The sequence below is a fragment of the Phytophthora ramorum genome (assembly GCF_020800215.1).
Source record: "Phytophthora ramorum isolate Pr-102 chromosome Unknown Phyram_PR-102_s0016, whole genome shotgun sequence".
Taxonomy (NCBI): Eukaryota; Oomycota; class Peronosporomycetes; order Peronosporales; family Peronosporaceae; genus Phytophthora; species Phytophthora ramorum.
In genome coordinates, this window is record NW_027150662.1 from 1,254,592 (window position 1) to 1,272,550 (window position 17,959).

General features: G+C 53.2%; 5 protein-coding genes across 5 annotated transcripts; 1 reads left to right on the top strand and 4 right to left on the bottom strand.

Moving 5' to 3' along the window:
* Positions 1–873: 873 nt before the first annotated feature.
* Positions 874–1,810, bottom strand: KRP23_13090 (uncharacterized protein; the record flags this gene model as incomplete). The annotated part of the gene is made up of 3 exons (XM_067883758.1): positions 874–914; positions 983–991; positions 1,645–1,810. The coding sequence occupies 3 exons, from the start codon at positions 1,808–1,810 to the stop codon at positions 874–876; spliced, it is 216 nt and encodes a 71-aa protein (XP_067739174.1).
* Positions 1,811–2,207: 397 nt separating this feature from the next.
* Positions 2,208–2,996, top strand: KRP23_13091 (uncharacterized protein; the record flags this gene model as incomplete). Its single annotated transcript, XM_067883759.1, has 1 exon — positions 2,208–2,996. The coding sequence occupies one exon, from the start codon at positions 2,208–2,210 to the stop codon at positions 2,994–2,996; it is 789 nt and encodes a 262-aa protein (XP_067739175.1).
* A 1,555-nt stretch (positions 2,997–4,551) lies between these two features.
* Positions 4,552–5,346, bottom strand: KRP23_13092 (uncharacterized protein; the record flags this gene model as incomplete). Its single annotated transcript, XM_067883760.1, has 1 exon — positions 4,552–5,346. One exon carries the CDS (start codon positions 5,344–5,346, stop codon positions 4,552–4,554), a length of 795 nt encoding a protein of 264 aa, XP_067739176.1.
* Positions 5,347–11,450: 6,104 nt separating this feature from the next.
* Positions 11,451–13,965, bottom strand: KRP23_13093 (Serine/threonine-protein phosphatase 5; the record flags this gene model as incomplete). Its single annotated transcript, XM_067883761.1, has 3 exons — positions 11,451–12,142; positions 12,209–13,338; positions 13,409–13,965. The coding sequence occupies 3 exons, from the start codon at positions 13,963–13,965 to the stop codon at positions 11,451–11,453; spliced, it is 2,379 nt and encodes a 792-aa protein (XP_067739177.1).
* Positions 13,966–16,178: 2,213 nt separating this feature from the next.
* Positions 16,179–17,901, bottom strand: KRP23_13094 (uncharacterized protein; the record flags this gene model as incomplete). The annotated part of the gene is made up of 2 exons (XM_067883762.1): positions 16,179–16,362; positions 16,442–17,901. The coding sequence occupies 2 exons, from the start codon at positions 17,899–17,901 to the stop codon at positions 16,179–16,181; spliced, it is 1,644 nt and encodes a 547-aa protein (XP_067739178.1).
* Positions 17,902–17,959: the final 58 nt, after the last annotated feature.

The following is a 17,959-nucleotide window of genomic DNA, read 5'->3' on the forward strand; positions in this document are numbered from 1 at the left end:
GTCGCCGGTACGGCGTCGGCTGCATAACGGGCGAACAGTTGGGCTAGTCACTAACGAAGGTGAGGCCGCTGACTTCACGAACCTGCGCCGTGTCGGGCGTTGCATTGTTGCAACCTGCTGGCGGCGATGCGCGTTGTGAGCTGTGGCGCCAGCGAACCGTAATTCTACAGCTGTTCCAGATCCTGAAAAAGCACAACCCTTAAAATATAGGCACTCGTTATATAGCCCGATTGGGTAACACGAGACTGTCCATTCATGCCCAACGAGGCCCGATCCTGGTGCCCGAATGTGCCCGACTAGGAAAGAGTCGGAGAAGCATCGCGCGATGAGTCCTTCACTGTATACGTATAGCCGGACATTGGCTTGGAGCGTCGACTTGCATTTTTCAGCCAAGAATCGCCACTCCGATATACTAGGCTGCGGAAGACGTGGCGTTCTCTGATGCGGAAAACGAAATTATTAGGTTGTACTTAAATGCACATGCATAGGTATCGATAGCGTAAGTACTGCAGCTCCTTCTTACTCAACAAAATCAGTACCGCAACACGTCAGTATTATGAACGACATGTACCCAATTCAAACCATGTACAACCGAGTAAACCCGACCAGATCCAACTGAACCCAATCAGATCCAATTGAGCCCGAGTAAGCCCGATTGAGCCCGAGCTAACCCGAGTAAGCCCAGTAACGACATTAAATGAGAATGTATATACCTGCGCGTTGCAGTCGTTGGCTCGGCTCTCCTGACGTGGACGTTTCGGGCTCGCCTTCGACTTGAACTTCCCGTAGTGAGTGCATACGAACGTCCTTGCGTACTGCTCCCACTCATCAGGAATTTTGGGCGCCTTTGACTTATTCCGGTCGATAATTCCGTTACGCTCTACCACAGTAGTATTTGTTCTTGCACGGAAGACCTACAAAATATTGATGATAAGACGGTGAAATAGCCCAGGTAATGCAGGAGACACAAACGAAGAGCTACCTGGAACGACTGCGCTTAGTACACGGCCAGATAGGCCTCGAAGGCCTCCCACGATGAGAACTGCACCTCTTGAGGCGGTGGAGCGTTCAAAATCCGCTCCTTGCCTTGATCACTGGTACTGATTGTTGGCTCAGCCGACTCGGCACCATTGAGACTCGGTGATGAGACATACGCAGCCATGGATGAGCTCTCGGACACGTCTGATACTTCCTCCTCGCTGTCGTCGTCTTGGTCAACAGGAAGGGGGCGCTTCTGCGCACTGCCCTTTTGGGTTCGCGGCGCCGGCGTCATATTCCTTCCACCGGAGCCATCCGCTTGCTGAGTGAGGGGGGATTTGAGGTTGTGATGTGGATGTATACACCTCGTATACGTTATACCTTGTACGGATATGCAAAATCAGCAGCAAAGAAAATAAGAAAGGGTTAGGTTCCAGGAGAGGAGTTCCAATCGGGCATTTTACTCACTCTCTAAAATATAAACACAAGCATAGACGGTCAGTCTCCACAGTAAATGTATTGCGATATTATTCGCCACGCTACACCAGAACATCGGCTTGCACGGGCTTGAGCGTGCATTATTGCTGACGCTACTAAATTACGCGATGGTCTCCGATACCGGACGGCGCCAATGTTCGAACAACCTATCGACGCTGACGACTCCACCTGAACGATGCCGGAGAAAGCCCTGCGAGATGCACGGGCCATCGTGCTCACGGCTGTCGCGAACGAAGCGACGAGGCTCCACTGGAGCCGGCGTCGATCTTTGAACGCCCTCGGCTTTGTGCGCGGCACTTGATGGACTCGAGTCAAACAACACGTCGATGTACATATACTGGCGTCCCCAAAGCTTTGTGCAACAACGTAAGCGAGCCCCGGCGCAATCGGACCACAGCAGCGATCGGTCTCTGACCCAGTCGATCGAAGCGGGCAACTGTTTTCAACGCTCGCGGCGGAATACCACACGGAGCGGTCTAACGAGGCATCGAGCTGTCGCCCACAAGCTTCGTGCCAGACGGATACGGAGCACCACGGCGGCAGGGCTGCTAAAGAGTCCCTACAGTCGTACGGTGCATAGAGCCCCCAGCCGTCCGCTCAGAGCAGACCTCAGGTGGGCACCGCCAACGCTTGACTTTACACAGGAGGCAAGCTAGCCAAGCTCTCACTCTCGAACTTGCAGTCTTCCGCTCATAACGGAACCAACTCACTCACACACCATTCCAACAATCATGATGGCCATCGCCCAGTCCTCGCTTGCTCTGCTGCTCGTGGTCGCCGCCGCGTCCAACGGCTTTGTTGACGCCGCGAACCTGCGCCAGCGCAACCTGGGCGGCACCACCATCGCCACCAACGTCGAGACGTACACGGCGTACAACGACTACGCGTCGTCCATGCTGGCGACCGTGAACAAGCAGCGCGCCACCCAGGGCCTGTCTGCGCTGTGTCTCAACAAGAAGCTGCACACCGCTGCTCAGCGCCACAGCGACGACATGGCCGCCAAGGACTACATGGCTCACGATGGCTCGGACGGCTCGACGATGTCGGAGCGCATCACGCAGGCCGGCTACGACTGGAGCGCCGTGGCCGAGAACGTGGCCGCCGGCCAGGTGGACGTGGACGCCGTCATGGTGGCGTGGATCAACTCGCCGGAGCACCTGGAGAACATCATGGGAGACTACACGATGTTCGGGTCCGCGTACGCGTTCAACAAGGAGGGCACGTACCAGCACTACTGGACGCAGGACTTTGGCTCGGGCGACGCCGAGGAGTGCGAGGGTGCCACGTCGAGCGGCTCCACGACGGTGCAGGACGCGACTCAGAACGTGGACCAGGTGCAGGGCGAGGCGGACACGACCCAGACTGCCACGGAGGCGCCGGCCACGCCTTCCCCTACGACTGTGACGGAGGCCCCTGTGACGGACGCTCCGGCTACGGAGGCCCCGGTGACCCCCGCGCCGACCACGGCGACGCCCGTGACGGACAGTCCCAAGGGCAAGGACTGCGAGTCGAACTTCTAAGAACGCAATCGCTGAGTGGTTGCTGTCGAGATCCCGCTCACGGCGGACCACCCACCACCACCGCCACCACCACATAGAGCTACCATCTATATGTAACTGCGTAGATTGAGTGCCATCTCAAGATGCAGACTAGACCGATATACAATAATGAACAACTTGAGCCAACGGAAATCCAATACTTTGAGCGATCGATGATAGAATTGAAATCGAGGAAGTAGTAGCCACAGTCGTTGTCGCTAATTAACTAGCTTCCATTTTGTAACGTGGCGCAGTGTCCTGCCAGAAGAGCGTTGAGATGATAAGAGCTGGCAAAGTGTAATACATGGTAGTAGGTAGCACACCTCCATTTTGGTTGAATTAAGTATGTCATTCCAATATTGTCGTTAATTATGATGTTCATAAGCAGTTGACAGAGCCCGAAGTCTCCCGTGGCCAAATACTCGAGTAAGACGGGCAAGCTTCAATCTGGTAAGCGGGCTGGTAAGGACAGCGAGTAAGCTGGAGTAAGCTGGAGTAAGCTTCCGTGCCTCTGTCTTATTTCCGCCATTAGTGTACGCCATTTCGCGCGAAGCCGACACAATAGAACTTGGTACATGTAGATGTAGGTAAAATGCCTGATGGTGGGGATCCTAAAAGTCAGACCTTGGTCTCACTGATTTTTTTAGTGGTGTTAAGCGGCCGTTTATTCGATTCTTATGTTTTTTTCTATAGACGCCTTTTAGCAGTTCTAAGAGATCTCTTGTCTTCCTCGAAGATTTTTCACTTCGGTCTTTTCCTGGTCTCACTGATTTGCGTCAGTGAGCTACGCGCTCGTGTGGCATGCTACCTACCGGGCTACATATTATTTTTCATGTAATTATACGAGGCGTTGAAAGATTTGGAATGTCATATTTATTACAACAAAAATTGAGTACAAAACACGCTTTCTACCGCATGTACTTTGCCAGTCCTTCACCCAATGGGGCTATCCGGAGGCTATTAGACAAATTTGGCCGCGCAAAAAAGCTTTCGGGGATCCATCAATGCGGCAATGAAGCTGTCAGAAATATTCCAGCCGCCAGAAAAAACAATACGACACCCATGCCAAATCCCATGCCAAATTTGACTTCGGAAATGGTCTCGGCCAACGCTGTGGTCGCTGGAAAGTAGCAGTGTTGGTAGCAGATAACTTGCTGTGTGGTTAAACAAAAATGGCTTTGGCTCTTCTTTGAAGTTGTCCACGGAAAAGAATGGCCGCATTGATGCAGGTGCTCTTATCATCTCAACGCTCTTCTGGCAGGACACTGCGCCACGTTACAAAATGGAAGCTAGTTAATTAGCGACAACGACTGTGGCTACTACTTCCTCGATTTCAATTCTATCATCGATCGCTCAAAGTATTGGATTTCCGTTGGCTCAAGTTGTTCATTATTGTATATCGGTCTAGTCTGCATCTTGAGATGGCACTCAATCTACGCAGTTACATATAGATGGTAGCTCTATGTGGTGGTGGCGGTGGTGGTGGGTGGTCCGCCGTGAGCGGGATCTCGACAGCAACCACTCAGCGATTGCGTTCTTAGAAGTTCGACTCGCAGTCCTTGCCCTTGGGACTGTCCGTCACGGGCGTCGCCGTGGTCGGCGCGGGGGTCACCGGGGCCTCCGTAGCCGGAGCGTCCGTCACAGGGGCCTCCGTCACAGTCGTAGGGGAAGGCGTGGCCGGCGCCTCCGTGGCAGTCTGGGTCGTGTCCGCCTCGCTCTGCACCTGGTCCACGTTCTGAGTCGCGTCCTGCACCGTCGTGGAGCCGCTCGACGTGGCACCCTCGCACTCCTCGGCGTCGCCCGAGCCAAAGTCCTGCGTCCAGTAGTGCTGGTACGTGCCCTCCTTGTTGAACGCGTACGCGGACCCGAACATCGTGTAGTCTCCCATGATGTTCTCCAGGTGCTCCGGCGAGTTGATCCACGCCACCATGACGGCGTCCACGTCCACCTGGCCGGCGGCCACGTTCTCGGCCACGGCGCTCCAGTCGTAGCCGGCCTGCGTGATGCGCTCCGACATCGTCGAGCCGTCCGAGCCATCGTGAGCCATGTAGTCCTTGGCGGCCATGTCGTCGCTGTGGCGCTGAGCAGCGGTGTGCAGCTTCTTGTTGAGACACAGCGCAGACAGGCCCTGGGTGGCGCGCTGCTTGTTCACGGCCGCCAGCATGGACGACGCGTAGTCGTTGTACGCCGTGTACGTCTCGACGTTGGTGGCGATGGTGGTGCCGCCCAGGTTGCGCTGGCGCAGGTTCGCGGCGTCAACAAAGCCGTTGGACGCGGCGGCGACCACGAGCAGCAGAGCAAGCGAGGACTGGGCGATGGCCATGAGGAACATTCGGAGGATGTTCAGGTTTCCTGGAAGACGAAGGAGTTTTGTAACGACCGGATATTCTGGACCAAGACCAGAGCACGAGGAAGTGCAACCGTCGCACAAAGTGGCCTGAGTAGCTAGCAGTCTAGAGCACTTTCCGTTTCTCCTCTGATCGATAAAGCAGTCTCGCTCCTAACTACCCACTCAAGCTCTATTGTCCAAGCAACGCCAGGATGTCAAGCCAAGGTGTTGTTCCAGGTGCTCTGGTGTTCGTCGGGCCGGTTCACGTACCAACCCTCGAAGGCTTTGCGTACCTGTCGATCGTCCGGATCCAAGGTTCGGCCGCCATTGTTCGACTTGCGGGACCCGATGCCAGTGAAGAAACACCGGAGTTTGAAGTCAAGGTGGCGGTACTACGCCATCGAGTTGTTGAGACTCTGGAATCTGAATTATGGCCAGGGTCTTATGTTGGGCATCCAATTGCGTTCGTTTATCCAGAAGGCGACACTAGTGATCAATGGACGTACGGTCTCGTGACCAGCTACTCTTTTCATGACGGATCGGCCCAACTCCACGTCCGCCACAACGACCAAACCATGCGCATTCGACTATTGAGCACCTCAACGGTTATCGCTGCAGACCGCCTGAACTACGCCCTACGAACGGGAGAACATTTGAATGTTAATGTCCTCAACGCACTTGAACTTCTCGACAAACAAAACCAGGTAATTATCGCGTGCGGAAAAAGTAGGTCTGGACTGCCAACCAGCGTTACTACAACGATGTTGAGCATCCCGTACTATCCTGAAGATCGCGTCCCTTTGATACGACCGGACAATCTCGAAATTGTGTATGTCCGTCGCCAACACATTGTGGATTGTGAGCTAACTCGACGCGGAAGTCAACCTCCCGACGTCTTCAAGGATCCGCTTCTTATTGACATGGACACCAAGAACGCTGCCGGACTCAGCTACACCAACGCCCCTCGAGTCACTAACGATGTTGATTTAACTTTCAGTGATTCAGATGACGAGACAAAAGCAGACTCTGCAACGACCAGGCAAGCTGATATTGATTTATTGCGTCTCCAAAACAGGCCGCTACGAAAGCGCGCCAGAGAAACAGAGCTCGAGTCCCGGGGTTTGCATCTGTCTGATGACATCGATTTTCCTGCCTTCGACACGCGTTTGGATACTCACGCATCGGCATTTCGACCGTCCCAGATCGAGCGGCAAGTTCACGATGCCGTCGCTCACTCTTCCCTGAAAGGTAAGAACGGTCAGGCAGTCCTTGAATTTGCCCAACAAGGCCCTCGAACCCGATTCCTCGCCACTCCTCCTGTGCTCCGTGGAGCGTACGACTTCAGTTTCGGCATCCGAGGTCTCTCACTGATGCATTTCCGCCGATTTTACGAAGAAGTCGAGACTCAGACTTCGCCCGGTACTCTCAATATGACCAGCTTTGGGCGTTCGAACACGCTTCAATCAGCAACGCCACCTGCCAACATTGGTGAAATCGTGGAAGCGTTTGAGACGCTGCTCTACTTCGCGAAGGGTTTCTACAATTCCTCTGTTTACGACTTTCTCAAGGCAGGTGCCACATTCATCGAAGAGTACGCAGCATTTACACGCCCCGATGCAGCGACTTGCAACATGCTGGTATTCTGGATCAACTCGAAACTGGGAAAATTTCGAAGCCAAATTATGCTTTCCAACCTTCCAACTGCCACCCTCATCAAACAAGAATTTGCTAGACATGACGGTCACCTGATGGAGCTGTACCAATCCCACCAGGACCGTCGATCAGGATTCACGCCTGCTATCGCTGTTGACCGGCCACCCTCGAGCTCCCGACCTCACCTACAACGTGAACAACGCCCCTCGAAAGCAGCTCCGATTCCGAAAGATCTGCGCGCCATTCTACCCCGGCAAGGCAACAAAGTTATGTGCATGCGCTACCTCTCCAAGAAAGGGTGCAGTGGTCCTGCTCCCGGGCAGTGTTTTGATCCTAATCGAGCTCATTTCAAACCTCTAGCACTGCCAGCCGATGTGAAAGCCTGGATTGACAACAATTTCATGGGTCTAGCACCCACATTTCAAGATCTGTGACGCCCAGTGTCACGGTCCGTGGCACGGGTGACAGCATCCGAAGCGCAGGCTTCCTGTATTGAGTACGATCATAAACAAGCACCAGCTGACACAGTACATCTAAAGAAGGGAGCACAGGCTCCCGGTGATCAGCCTCCAGATGCACCGGCATCACGAACACTCATACAATTCAACAATCAGCAGCATCACGCACACAAAGTATTTACTCAGTCCCAACTTGCTGTAAGTCGTGCACTGACAGCGGCTCGTCGTCAACAGTACCGTGAATTCGCAGGCCGCCACAAGATATTGCTACCATCTGAGATCGGACGGTCACCAGGAATGCTCAACGTCAACCGGATTCGAGCAGACTCACAGCTAGTCCGACAACGAAAGATACCGCTGGCAGAGTTCGTACGAGTTTATCGTGGTGAAACTGCAGAAGACACTCGCCCAAACAAGGATATTTTCGAGCTTGCACCACAAGCGAGCCCCTCGATAAACGCAGTCATCAAACTATGGAACGCAATCGTTCGGGGTGGCGTTAAACCGCAGTGGAATTCACAAAAACCACTGCACCAACGAGAACAACCGCCCAATCACCAGTCGGTTAACGCACACTCGCACAGTATCCGGAAACATATCAGCAAAGGCCATGACGATGGTCGATATCTAGTTGTCGACGCTGACCTTCTCAATCACTGGACAAGCATATTCATAAGCCCTATTGGAGTTGTAGCCAAGTCCGGATCAAGCCAGGAGATACGTTTGATAAACGATTATTCGTACCCATCCGGGGTTGCGGTCAACGACTTCACTGAACGCTGCAATTTCCCCCAGATTTCATACAACCCGCCGAAGGATATTGCACGTCGAATCTGGGAGCTTCGCGTCCGCTTTCCGGACCAACCTCTTCTAATGATGTTAGGCGACGTTTCTGGGGCCTTCCGACATATCCCAATTAGTGCTGACCACGTCCACATGTTCGCGTTCACGATGGACAACTACGTCGTGATTGATCTGGCTTGCGGATTTGGCTGGTGCGGGTCCCCGGCCTTCTACTCAGTTGCCGGAACACTCATAAATCATATCTACGAAAGTAATCGGCCTCGCCCATGTATGTCGCCGCTCGACAGTACTCCATTTGCAGGCAATGTCTGGTGCGACGACCACACATGTGTCGAGATCGATACAGGATCGAGATGTATGGAAGCAAATTTCGCCCTACGAAAAGCCATGGCGACCGTCCTCGGACCACGAGCGCTGAACGAAGATAAGTTCACCCCGTGGTCAACGCGCACTAAAGCACTAGGCTTGCTATGGGATACACAAGACGGCACTGTTTCCGTCCCACAAGATAAAATTTCCAAGGCACGGGAACGAATCAACGAAGTTTTGGCCACGACATCATGTTCACTCTCAACGATCAGCAAATTAATAGGGAGTCTCCGCTACGTCGCAACCTGTTTTCCAGCGGCACGAGCCTTTTATCAGAATGTGCAGGCGTTTGTGTCGATGTTCCGCGTCCAGCAGGAACGTAGACTCGTCCCCAGTGATGTACGAGACGACTTGATTTGGTTTCTAGCAGTACTCAACCACGGACAACGTTTCAACTCGATACCAGTCGAACACTTCGCTCGTCTCCAACCACCAACGTATCACGTCATGATGGACGCATCTGATACGGGGATATGTGCGCTGGAGCCACAGCTTCGCCAATTTATCCGAGTCCGGTTCAGTAAGGAAGTACAAGCCAGCTTTGCATCAACGAAGACAGACAATTCTATCAACGTGAGAGAATTAATGAGCGCGGTCTTAGCGGTTGTGCACTGGGGACCCTCATGGACTTCGACTGGCCGAGACCGTACCCACGTCTGCATGTGGATCGACAATACAAGCGCTGTGGCTTGGCTCACAAAGCGGTCCAGTGGGCATCGAACAGCAAGGATGTACAACCGCCTCATATCGCTTGCAGAATTTCAATACTCGCTGACTTGCTCGGCACAGCACATTGCAGGGGAGAAAAACACAATGGCAGATGCCGGATCGAGGGCATGGAGCACAGAGCACCCCTTATACAATACCTGGACTAACTTGTCACATGCTTGGACACAGGTCACAGTTCAACCACCATTCGACAATCTTTGGAGCGCTTGGGGGATGCGCTCCGCGAACGAGCTGTTGCGGACACAACCTCCGGGAAGTACGGCACGAACTGGCGTCAATGGTGCGAATTTTCTGACAAACTAGGCTGGTCTCCGTGGCTCACCCGACCGGGACGATCCAGCAACAAAAAGCTCGCATGTTTCGCTGTATACTGCTGGAAGCATGGATGGAATCAAGCAAGACGCGGAAATACATTTGGCACAATCAAGCTCAAACTCGCAAGCATCAGGTGGTACCATCGCCGATATCTGGGACTCGACTTATCCGCATCGCCAGACTTTACACTTTTGCTGCAAGGGATTAAACGCTTGTCACCTCCAGTTCACAAACTCCAGCCTATCACGTCCGCGTTTCTGCGCCTACTGCATCGCCGTATCGACTTTCAGCAGCCGCGCCACCGTCTTCTGTGGGGCAGCGTCCTCATAGGCTTCTTCTTTTTACTTCGGCGTTCCGAGTATCTGCGGATTGGGTCAGCACGTCATTTCTACTGCCTGAAACAAGAAAATGTCTTCTTCTCCGACACGTACGGTAGACCGACATCGTCATCAACAGCGACATCAGTCACAATCGGCCTTGAAGGGTCAAAGAACGACCAGTACGGCCGGGGCGCCTGGCGGACAATGCATGCATCCGGAGACCCCAATATTTGCCCAGTGGCTGGCCTGAACCACATCATCAGCGCTCGAAATGACTCAGTAGGCATGAACGAATACCTGTGTGGTGACACAACATCAGCAGATGTCGCCAAAGCACTCAAAGGTGTCGCAAGAGCTGCAAGGGTTCCTGAATCCAACTACTCGACACACTCAATTAGGATCGGGGGCGCCACGGCACTGCTGACCGGAGAAGCGAGCCAACTCGCCATCAAATTACTGGGCCGGTGGATGTCGAATTGTTTTGAACAGTACCCACTGCAAGCGGCAGAATCAACACGCACACTGTCCCGACGCATGGTAGCAAGACATCGTCAACGAGCCCACTCCTAAGGTCGGGTGCGCACTTTATCTTTGGGGCCGCTCACCACGCCCTTCATCGGGCTGGCGGAGTAATTTAAACCAATTCCCCCCCCTCATCGACTGAGTCAGGGCCACGGAAATGAGGAACATTCGGAGGATGTTCAGGTTTCCTGGAAGACGAAGGAGTTTTGTAACGACCGGATATTCTGGACCAAGACCAGAGCACGAGGAAGTGCAACCGTCGCACAAAGTGGCCTGAGTAGCTAGCAGTCTAGAGCACTTTCCGTTTCTCCTCTGATCGATAACCCGCCTCACCACGCCCTTCATCGGGCTGGCGGAGTAATTTAAACCAATTCCCCCCCCTCATCGACTGAGTCAGGGCCACGGAAATCATGATTGTTGGAATGGTGTGTGAGTGAGTTGGTTCCGTTATGAGCGGAAGACTGCAAGTTCGAGAGTGAGAGCTTGGCTAGCTTGCCTCCTGTGTAAAGTCAAGCGTTGGCGGTGCCCACCTGAGGTCTGCTCTGAGCGGACGGCTGGGTGACCCTATAATATGCATCCGTGCGAGTCAGACATTACGTGTAGTGCTCTCCCGCAGCACCGTGTCCGTCTGGCATGAAGCTTGTGGGCGACAGCTCGGTGCCTCGTTAGACCGCTCCGTGTGGTATTCCGCCGCGAGCGTTGAAAACAGTTGCCCGCTCTGATGGTCCGATTGTACCGGCGCTCGATGGCAGAGGAACAACGCGCTGGGTTGTTGCTGCTAACCGCGATACAATTTAGTTTAGCTCTTGGCTACTACTGTACTTCGGAGTATTATACACGTAGTTTCCTACAAATTTTGTTTTGTTCTGAACACCAGCTTGTCGGCCCGATCGCAGCGATTGCTTGTCGGTCACGTCTGTTGCCTAAATGCTTTTCGTTAAGCTGTGCTGAGGGTACATGTATCGTGGTCGTCGGTAGCTTCAAGTGCGGACTGTGCTACAGTGATAAAAGTGAAGTAATCAACGTCTCCTTCTTTGGATGCCACCGCGAGTTGGCGAAAATACGAAAGGAAGTTGGCTTGCACACCCAGAACTGCTTGCAATGTAGTCTTCCACTCCAGCTTCGAGACGTGGCCAGAGTTAGCCGTGTCCACCTGCCTAAAAGCATGCGCCAACACATGTTGTTTTTCATTGATCATCTTTCGGAGAGACAACAATGTTCGGCATTCCAAACGCTGGGCTTTCTTGCGCCACTCATTCCTTCCTGCGGCTTTTAGCTTCTGGAGTGGCTGTGCTGAAAATTGCACCACGCGCGGCTTCACTTCATTGTCTTCGCCAAGTTGGAGCTGAACGTAGGCCCCTTTATTCGTCTGAGAGGCGCAGTAGCTTGATGCCGAGAACACCGTGACAAGTAAACCGTCGTGAGTGATCTCAAACCCCTCTTCTCGACACTCGTGGGACCGAATAACAAGATTAATCCCATTTTTCGTGCAGAATGCTTTGGTAATGTCAGGGCCGAACTCCACCCCAGCCCCTCGACTTGACGGGCTCCAACCATTTGCGTCACGCGGATCACTCCACAAAAGGTTTGTGAACAGTTCGTCAGCGCGGCCCATCCCTAGCGACGGGACTTCACGACGGTGATTAAGCTGGAGTAATTCATTAATCGTGACGTCTTTATGGTTGCTCAACCCACCATGGACAACGAAAACGCTCCTGTTAACCAGCGCGAAAATGGGAAATAGATCGAAAACAGCTTCGAACTTCTGGAAAATCGTTGATGGAGAGTATCGAGGTCCAAGGTCGCCAGTCACGCCGTTGTTTGGGTTGTATTTGGCGTACACTTCGGCTTTAAATCCGAAAACCTCGTTAATCATGCGCTCTTCGTGGTTGCCGCGGTTCAAGAAGACGAATTCAGGGTGCAACAGTTTAAAAGCGAGCAGTAGCAGCATAACCTCGACTCCGTGTGAGCCACGATCCACGAAGTCGCCATTGAAGAGATACCATGTTTTGCTGCTCGGCACTCCACACTTATCCAAAATTGTCAGTAAGTCCTCCAGCTGTCCGTGGAGGTCCCCCACGACGATCAATTGTACGCCTGACGGGATTTCAATACAATTCATGGGAGATGCGTGCATTATTTGGAACAGCTTTTCCGTCTCATCCAGGATCCGACGGACGAAGACGCGATGCAACAGAATTCCGTTGCGAAATTGATTGATCAACTTTTTCACCGTGTTGATGCGCAAAGGAAACGACACACGGACCCCGCGATAATGAGCAAGAGAAGCTCTAAAACGATCCTTGTCCGACAGATCATCACTAGCGAGACCCTTCACGCTCAAAGGTCCGAGCAGCGGTACCATCGAGTGCAATTCATTAGCACTTGACGTCTTCATAGCCCGCACCATTTGAATCGTGTGATGCTCTTGAACCGCTTCAAGCAAATTCCACGTATTAAAGTTGAGCCGGGTCCGAAATACAGCGTATGCAAGATGCCGTCGGATGGCATTCTTGATACGGTTCGCTGATAACACTACGTCGGAGAACAATTCTACTTGTTCGAGTCGAAAGTGCCCCACTTGGTGGTCTTTCGTGTCAAATTTCACAGTCACGAAATCCTTTCTAGTCTCGCCAGTATCTTCCAGAACCACATGACCCACCAAGATGCCGTACACCAACACTTGCGTGGCCACCTTCAGTTCGGATCGCTGGATCTTAATGGGCGAGCAGTCTCGGCATATACGCACTTCATCATAATATCCCTGCATAGGCAGTCGCGGCGCGAATACTGAACATCCATCGCAGATGCACATCCCGCACTTGCTGAATCATAATTGCAACGCACAAGTGTCAGTATCAACGGAAAAAATCATGACAACTAAATGTATCCTACCGACAGTGGTGAGGACGGACAAATAAGCTAAAGTCCTTCTTGCAGACCATACAGTGGATCGCGTTTTGCATCCAGATGGGGCGTAGTGCTAGACGAAACGCACGTTCCCACTTGAGATACACGGCATCTTTCCCTGCACGCAATTTCCACGACATGAGCAGTCCCGCAGGGGAGTAACCCGTGAGTTGCATCTCAAGTTTTCTGCGGTTAAACACGAAGCCGCGCTTAAGCAGGTCAGCGTCGTACTCTTCTTCATTTTTGGCCAGGTCTTTGGCGTTCACCGACGCATTGATCATCATGACACCGCGCAAATGCTTCGATGTCAGTTTGGCTTGGAATTTTGGGGCTACGTTCGGGGTAGCGGTAGACGTTGGCATTTCGTAGTAGCAGAAGCGACCGTTGCGGAAGAGTAAGAAGTATCGGAAGTGTGCGTAGTCACCCAGTTTGATAAGCGTTCCCTCCATGAGTTTTTCGTCTCCGTAATAATTGTTCATGGGATCTTCTCCAGGGATACCCCGACCCAGACTAACACGCGCAGCGAACGCCTCGGTGTCCATCGGCTGAAGCGCGCAGCACTGCCTTCCCAGCATATCGTTGACTTGTACGCAAAAGTCTGACTGAGAAATGATCACACGTGGCACTATTCTTATCCGAGACTTGCCGAGAGTCTGGAATGAGTTTTACTTTTAGTGATGTTTTGGCTGTTTTGGCAAACATGTGCCCAAATGTAAGTATTAAAATAGCTGGCGAACAGTATTTTTTTCCTGTCCTGCTACACACCGGCCCGGGCAGCCGAGGGAAGAGGCTGCGAGTCGAACGTTTAAGCGCACCCTTCGCTGAGTGCAACCACCGCAACATACCTAGAGCTACAACCTGTATGTAACTGCGTAGATTGACATCTCGCAATGATGAACAACTTGAGCCGACGGAAATCCAATGTATTGAGCGATCGATCGATGAATTGAGGGAGTAGTAGCAATAATCGTAGTCGCTATTATATTGTGGGTAGTTTAGCTATTCGACAGAGTGCAAGTCTACGTTGCGTGGGCAGCATGAACCCTCCTAACCAAAGTCCGGCAACAGTCCTTGGGTACCACCAAGAGTGACACAACTTCTTCAAAATAAAGGAGAGAAGGAGGAAAAAAATGAAGTGATGATCTACGAAGTGATCGCAACACCGTGCTCTGGTATTACCACGCACGATCGTCTACAGTTAGTTCGGCTGCCCACACTCGACTCGCACCTTAAAACGAAAACGGCCACCCGCTTGTTGTCTCGAGAGTTTTGATCGGCGGGAAAAGCTCATGGTGAACGCCGAGCTTGTCATATTACCCGATGCGACAAGAACAGCGCTGAGGGGCTTCGCGTACATCCGCTTTCCCTGAACAGGTCGTTCGTTAACCAACGAGCACGATTGAGACGCCTCGCATATGCCGCTACACCATGTGGCTGGAGACTGGCAAAAACACCTCGGGAATAGCCTTGTGTGGTGGCTTCCGCACGAGCACGAATGCGTTAGGGCTGTCACCGACAGGATGATATCTGCGACGGAGGTGTGCTCTTCAGTAATTTACCGTTTCCTCTGCAGCACACGTCGTTAGCAGACACTCCTGGTGCAGTCACTTCAACATACCCCAAGCGAGGTATTGCCTTGCGCTCTCATTCTCCTATTTACCAACTTCCGATCACAACCACTTCCCACAACAACCATGGTGACCACCGCACAGTCCGCCATCGTCAGCGTCCTCGCCGTCATCACCGCCACCTCCAACGGCGTATCGGGAGCCGCCAACCTGCGTCAGGTGCAGCGCAATCTAGGCGGCGCAACGTACACGCCGTCGGGCGACTACTTCTCCGCCATGCTGGCCGCCGTCAACAAGGAGCGCGCCGCACAGGGCCTTTCGGCCCTCTGCATGAACCGGAAGCTGCAGTCCGCCGCGCAGCGCCACAGCAACGACCAAGCCGTGCACAACTTTATGGCCCACGATGGATCGGACGGCTCCACCATGTCGCAACGCGTGACGGACGCCGGCTACAGATGGAGCACCGTGGCCGAGAACGTCGCGGCGGGTCAGGTGGACGTGGCCGCCGTCATGAAGTCATGGATGAACTCTCCTGGCCACCGCGCGAACATCCTGGGAGACTACACCATGTTCGGGCCAGCGTACGCGTACAACGCGGACAGCACGTACCAGCACTACTGGACGCAGGACTTCGGCTCGGGCAGCACCGAGGCGTGCGAGGGCTCGGATTCGACCTAGAAAATTGCGGCTCAGAACTAGGAAATGTCTGCCCCTTGCAGCACACTGCCACTCGTACACGATAGTGTCAAGCGCTGTCGGGGTGTTGTCGTTATAGACTTGCATGTAATAGCTTCGTAAGCTTGAGTACAATACTGGCTAACCAGCCAATGCATAACGAGGCGTTGTCAGCGATGAATGGGAATGTTGAAGTTCTTATCCGGATAACTGGGATTGAGGTGAAGTGCTACCACAGAGAGGATCGCCCAGGAGCTATTACCGCATCGCCAATGCCAATGGCCAGAACTCTCAGACACGCGCAGAGCTCAGCACCATGACTTTTAGTCGATGGTCTGGCGAAGCGTTTCGTGGCGCTGGGCACGAATGCACGTACTACTGCAAGACTTGCGTCTCGCGAAAGGACAAATATTGCTCTCGTCTATCTGAGGGTACAATCTATTACACTTGTCTATGGGCTCTTGAGCAAGTTATTGTCTATGACTGCACCTCGTGTAAACCAAAGTAAAGGTCTATGGTGCAGGATGGACGCTTGTGCTTGCGGCTTCTTCCTCACGGAGCACCTGTCGAGCAACTCCTTCCCAACTTTTGGCATGAGAAAATTTGTAGTGTAGCAGGTAGCTGAAACCGCGCAGCAGCAAAGAGCAGCGGAAAGCCATCACGTACTCGTCCGGAATGTACTCGATGCGATCAATCCTGCAATCATTCGACACAAATTACGTGAACACAATTAATATGCAGCCAAAAACGAAAACTTATAGGGACACACACATACGTGTGCAAGTGCTCGATAAAAAGCTGAGCGTTCATGCCTTCCGTGACAGTTCGATCGTCATTGTCAATCATGAGATGGCCCTGCTTTTCCAGGAAGTACGGGTCCATCTTCATTGTCCGGATGCGCATGTCCTTCGTCAACACTTCAATAATCTCATCACGCGACCCACCCGCAAGTGCTACAATCAGCTTGGCCAGATGAACTCTGTGCTCTCGCGAAATGTGCTTCACCTGACCGTAATCGATGAGCCCGAGGCGGCCGTCTTCGAGCAGCATAATGTTACCTGGGTGTGGATCACCATTAAACGATCCGTCGACGAAAATTTCGTAACCGTGCACGTCCATGATGAGCTTCAAGATGTCAGGCAGGTTAAGCAACTGGTGCTGATCCTCCTCTCGAGGTGTCCACTTCATCGGTGCGATAAATCCAAGCGTATAGTCGTAGGATGTTCTCCCGATCCGGCGCACAAGTCGCTTAGCTCCGAGCGTTAGTCCATACAGCCGCAGCTGCAACGACGATGGCCCCGTTTCGATATCCAGTCCTTGCGATTCACGCTCTTTGTCCTTCCGCTCCTGGTCCCGCTTCAAAAACTCCACCGTGACCCCTTTATCCGCCGCAATCGCCTCGAAATGATCTTGAATCCCATCCAGCAGCTTGCGGCCCTTCAAAAACTCCATCACCAGCACTTCCTTGGTGCACAGCTCCATCTTGGGCGCCGGAATCGCTACCTTGGCTGCGTACGGGCTCTTGGCGATGTTGCTCCTCACGGTATCAAGATTCTTAGCTTCTTCAACGTAATTGAACTCCGTCATGAACTGCTTTTCGACCTCCACGAGGTACGGAAGATGCGCCGGCTGGAAGTACCGACAAAAATCCTGAATAGTCTTGATGTCCCAGCGGAAAAAGGTCTCAGCGTCCGGATGCTGCACCTTCACCGCCACCTCCTGTCCGTCCAGCAGCACCGCTCGATGGGCCTGGCCGATAGACGCCGCGCCGAGTGGCTTGGAGTCAATGGACTTGAACACCTGACTCAAGGGTTTGCCGTAGCTCTGCTCAATGATGGCACAGATCTCCTCCACAGGCTTGGACGGCGCGTCGTCCTGGAGCTTGGCGGCTCGGTCCAGGTACTGCTTGGGCAGCACATCAGGTCTCGTGGAGCCCGTCTGAGCCAATTTGACGTAAAACCCTTTGAGTTCTAATACAATATCGAACACCTCGGGTGCGTATTTCTCGTGGAGCCTCTCATACTCGATGTCCTGTTCCGTGTCCGAGAGCTGCTGGTGCGCCATGTAGAGCTGCGCCGCTCGGTAGTGCAGGTAGATGGGGAAGGCCTTGCGCCAGAAGTACAGCGACCGGTTGAAGCCCTCGTCCGAGTGCGCCGCGTACGTCACGCCCCCGGCGCTCACGGCCGTTGAGCCAAGCAGCAGCCGAGCGCCATTACGGAACACCAACTGCCACATTCAAGACAGATTATGGCCCCACATTGAATTGGCCTTCATCTGATGTGCGTCACATAAT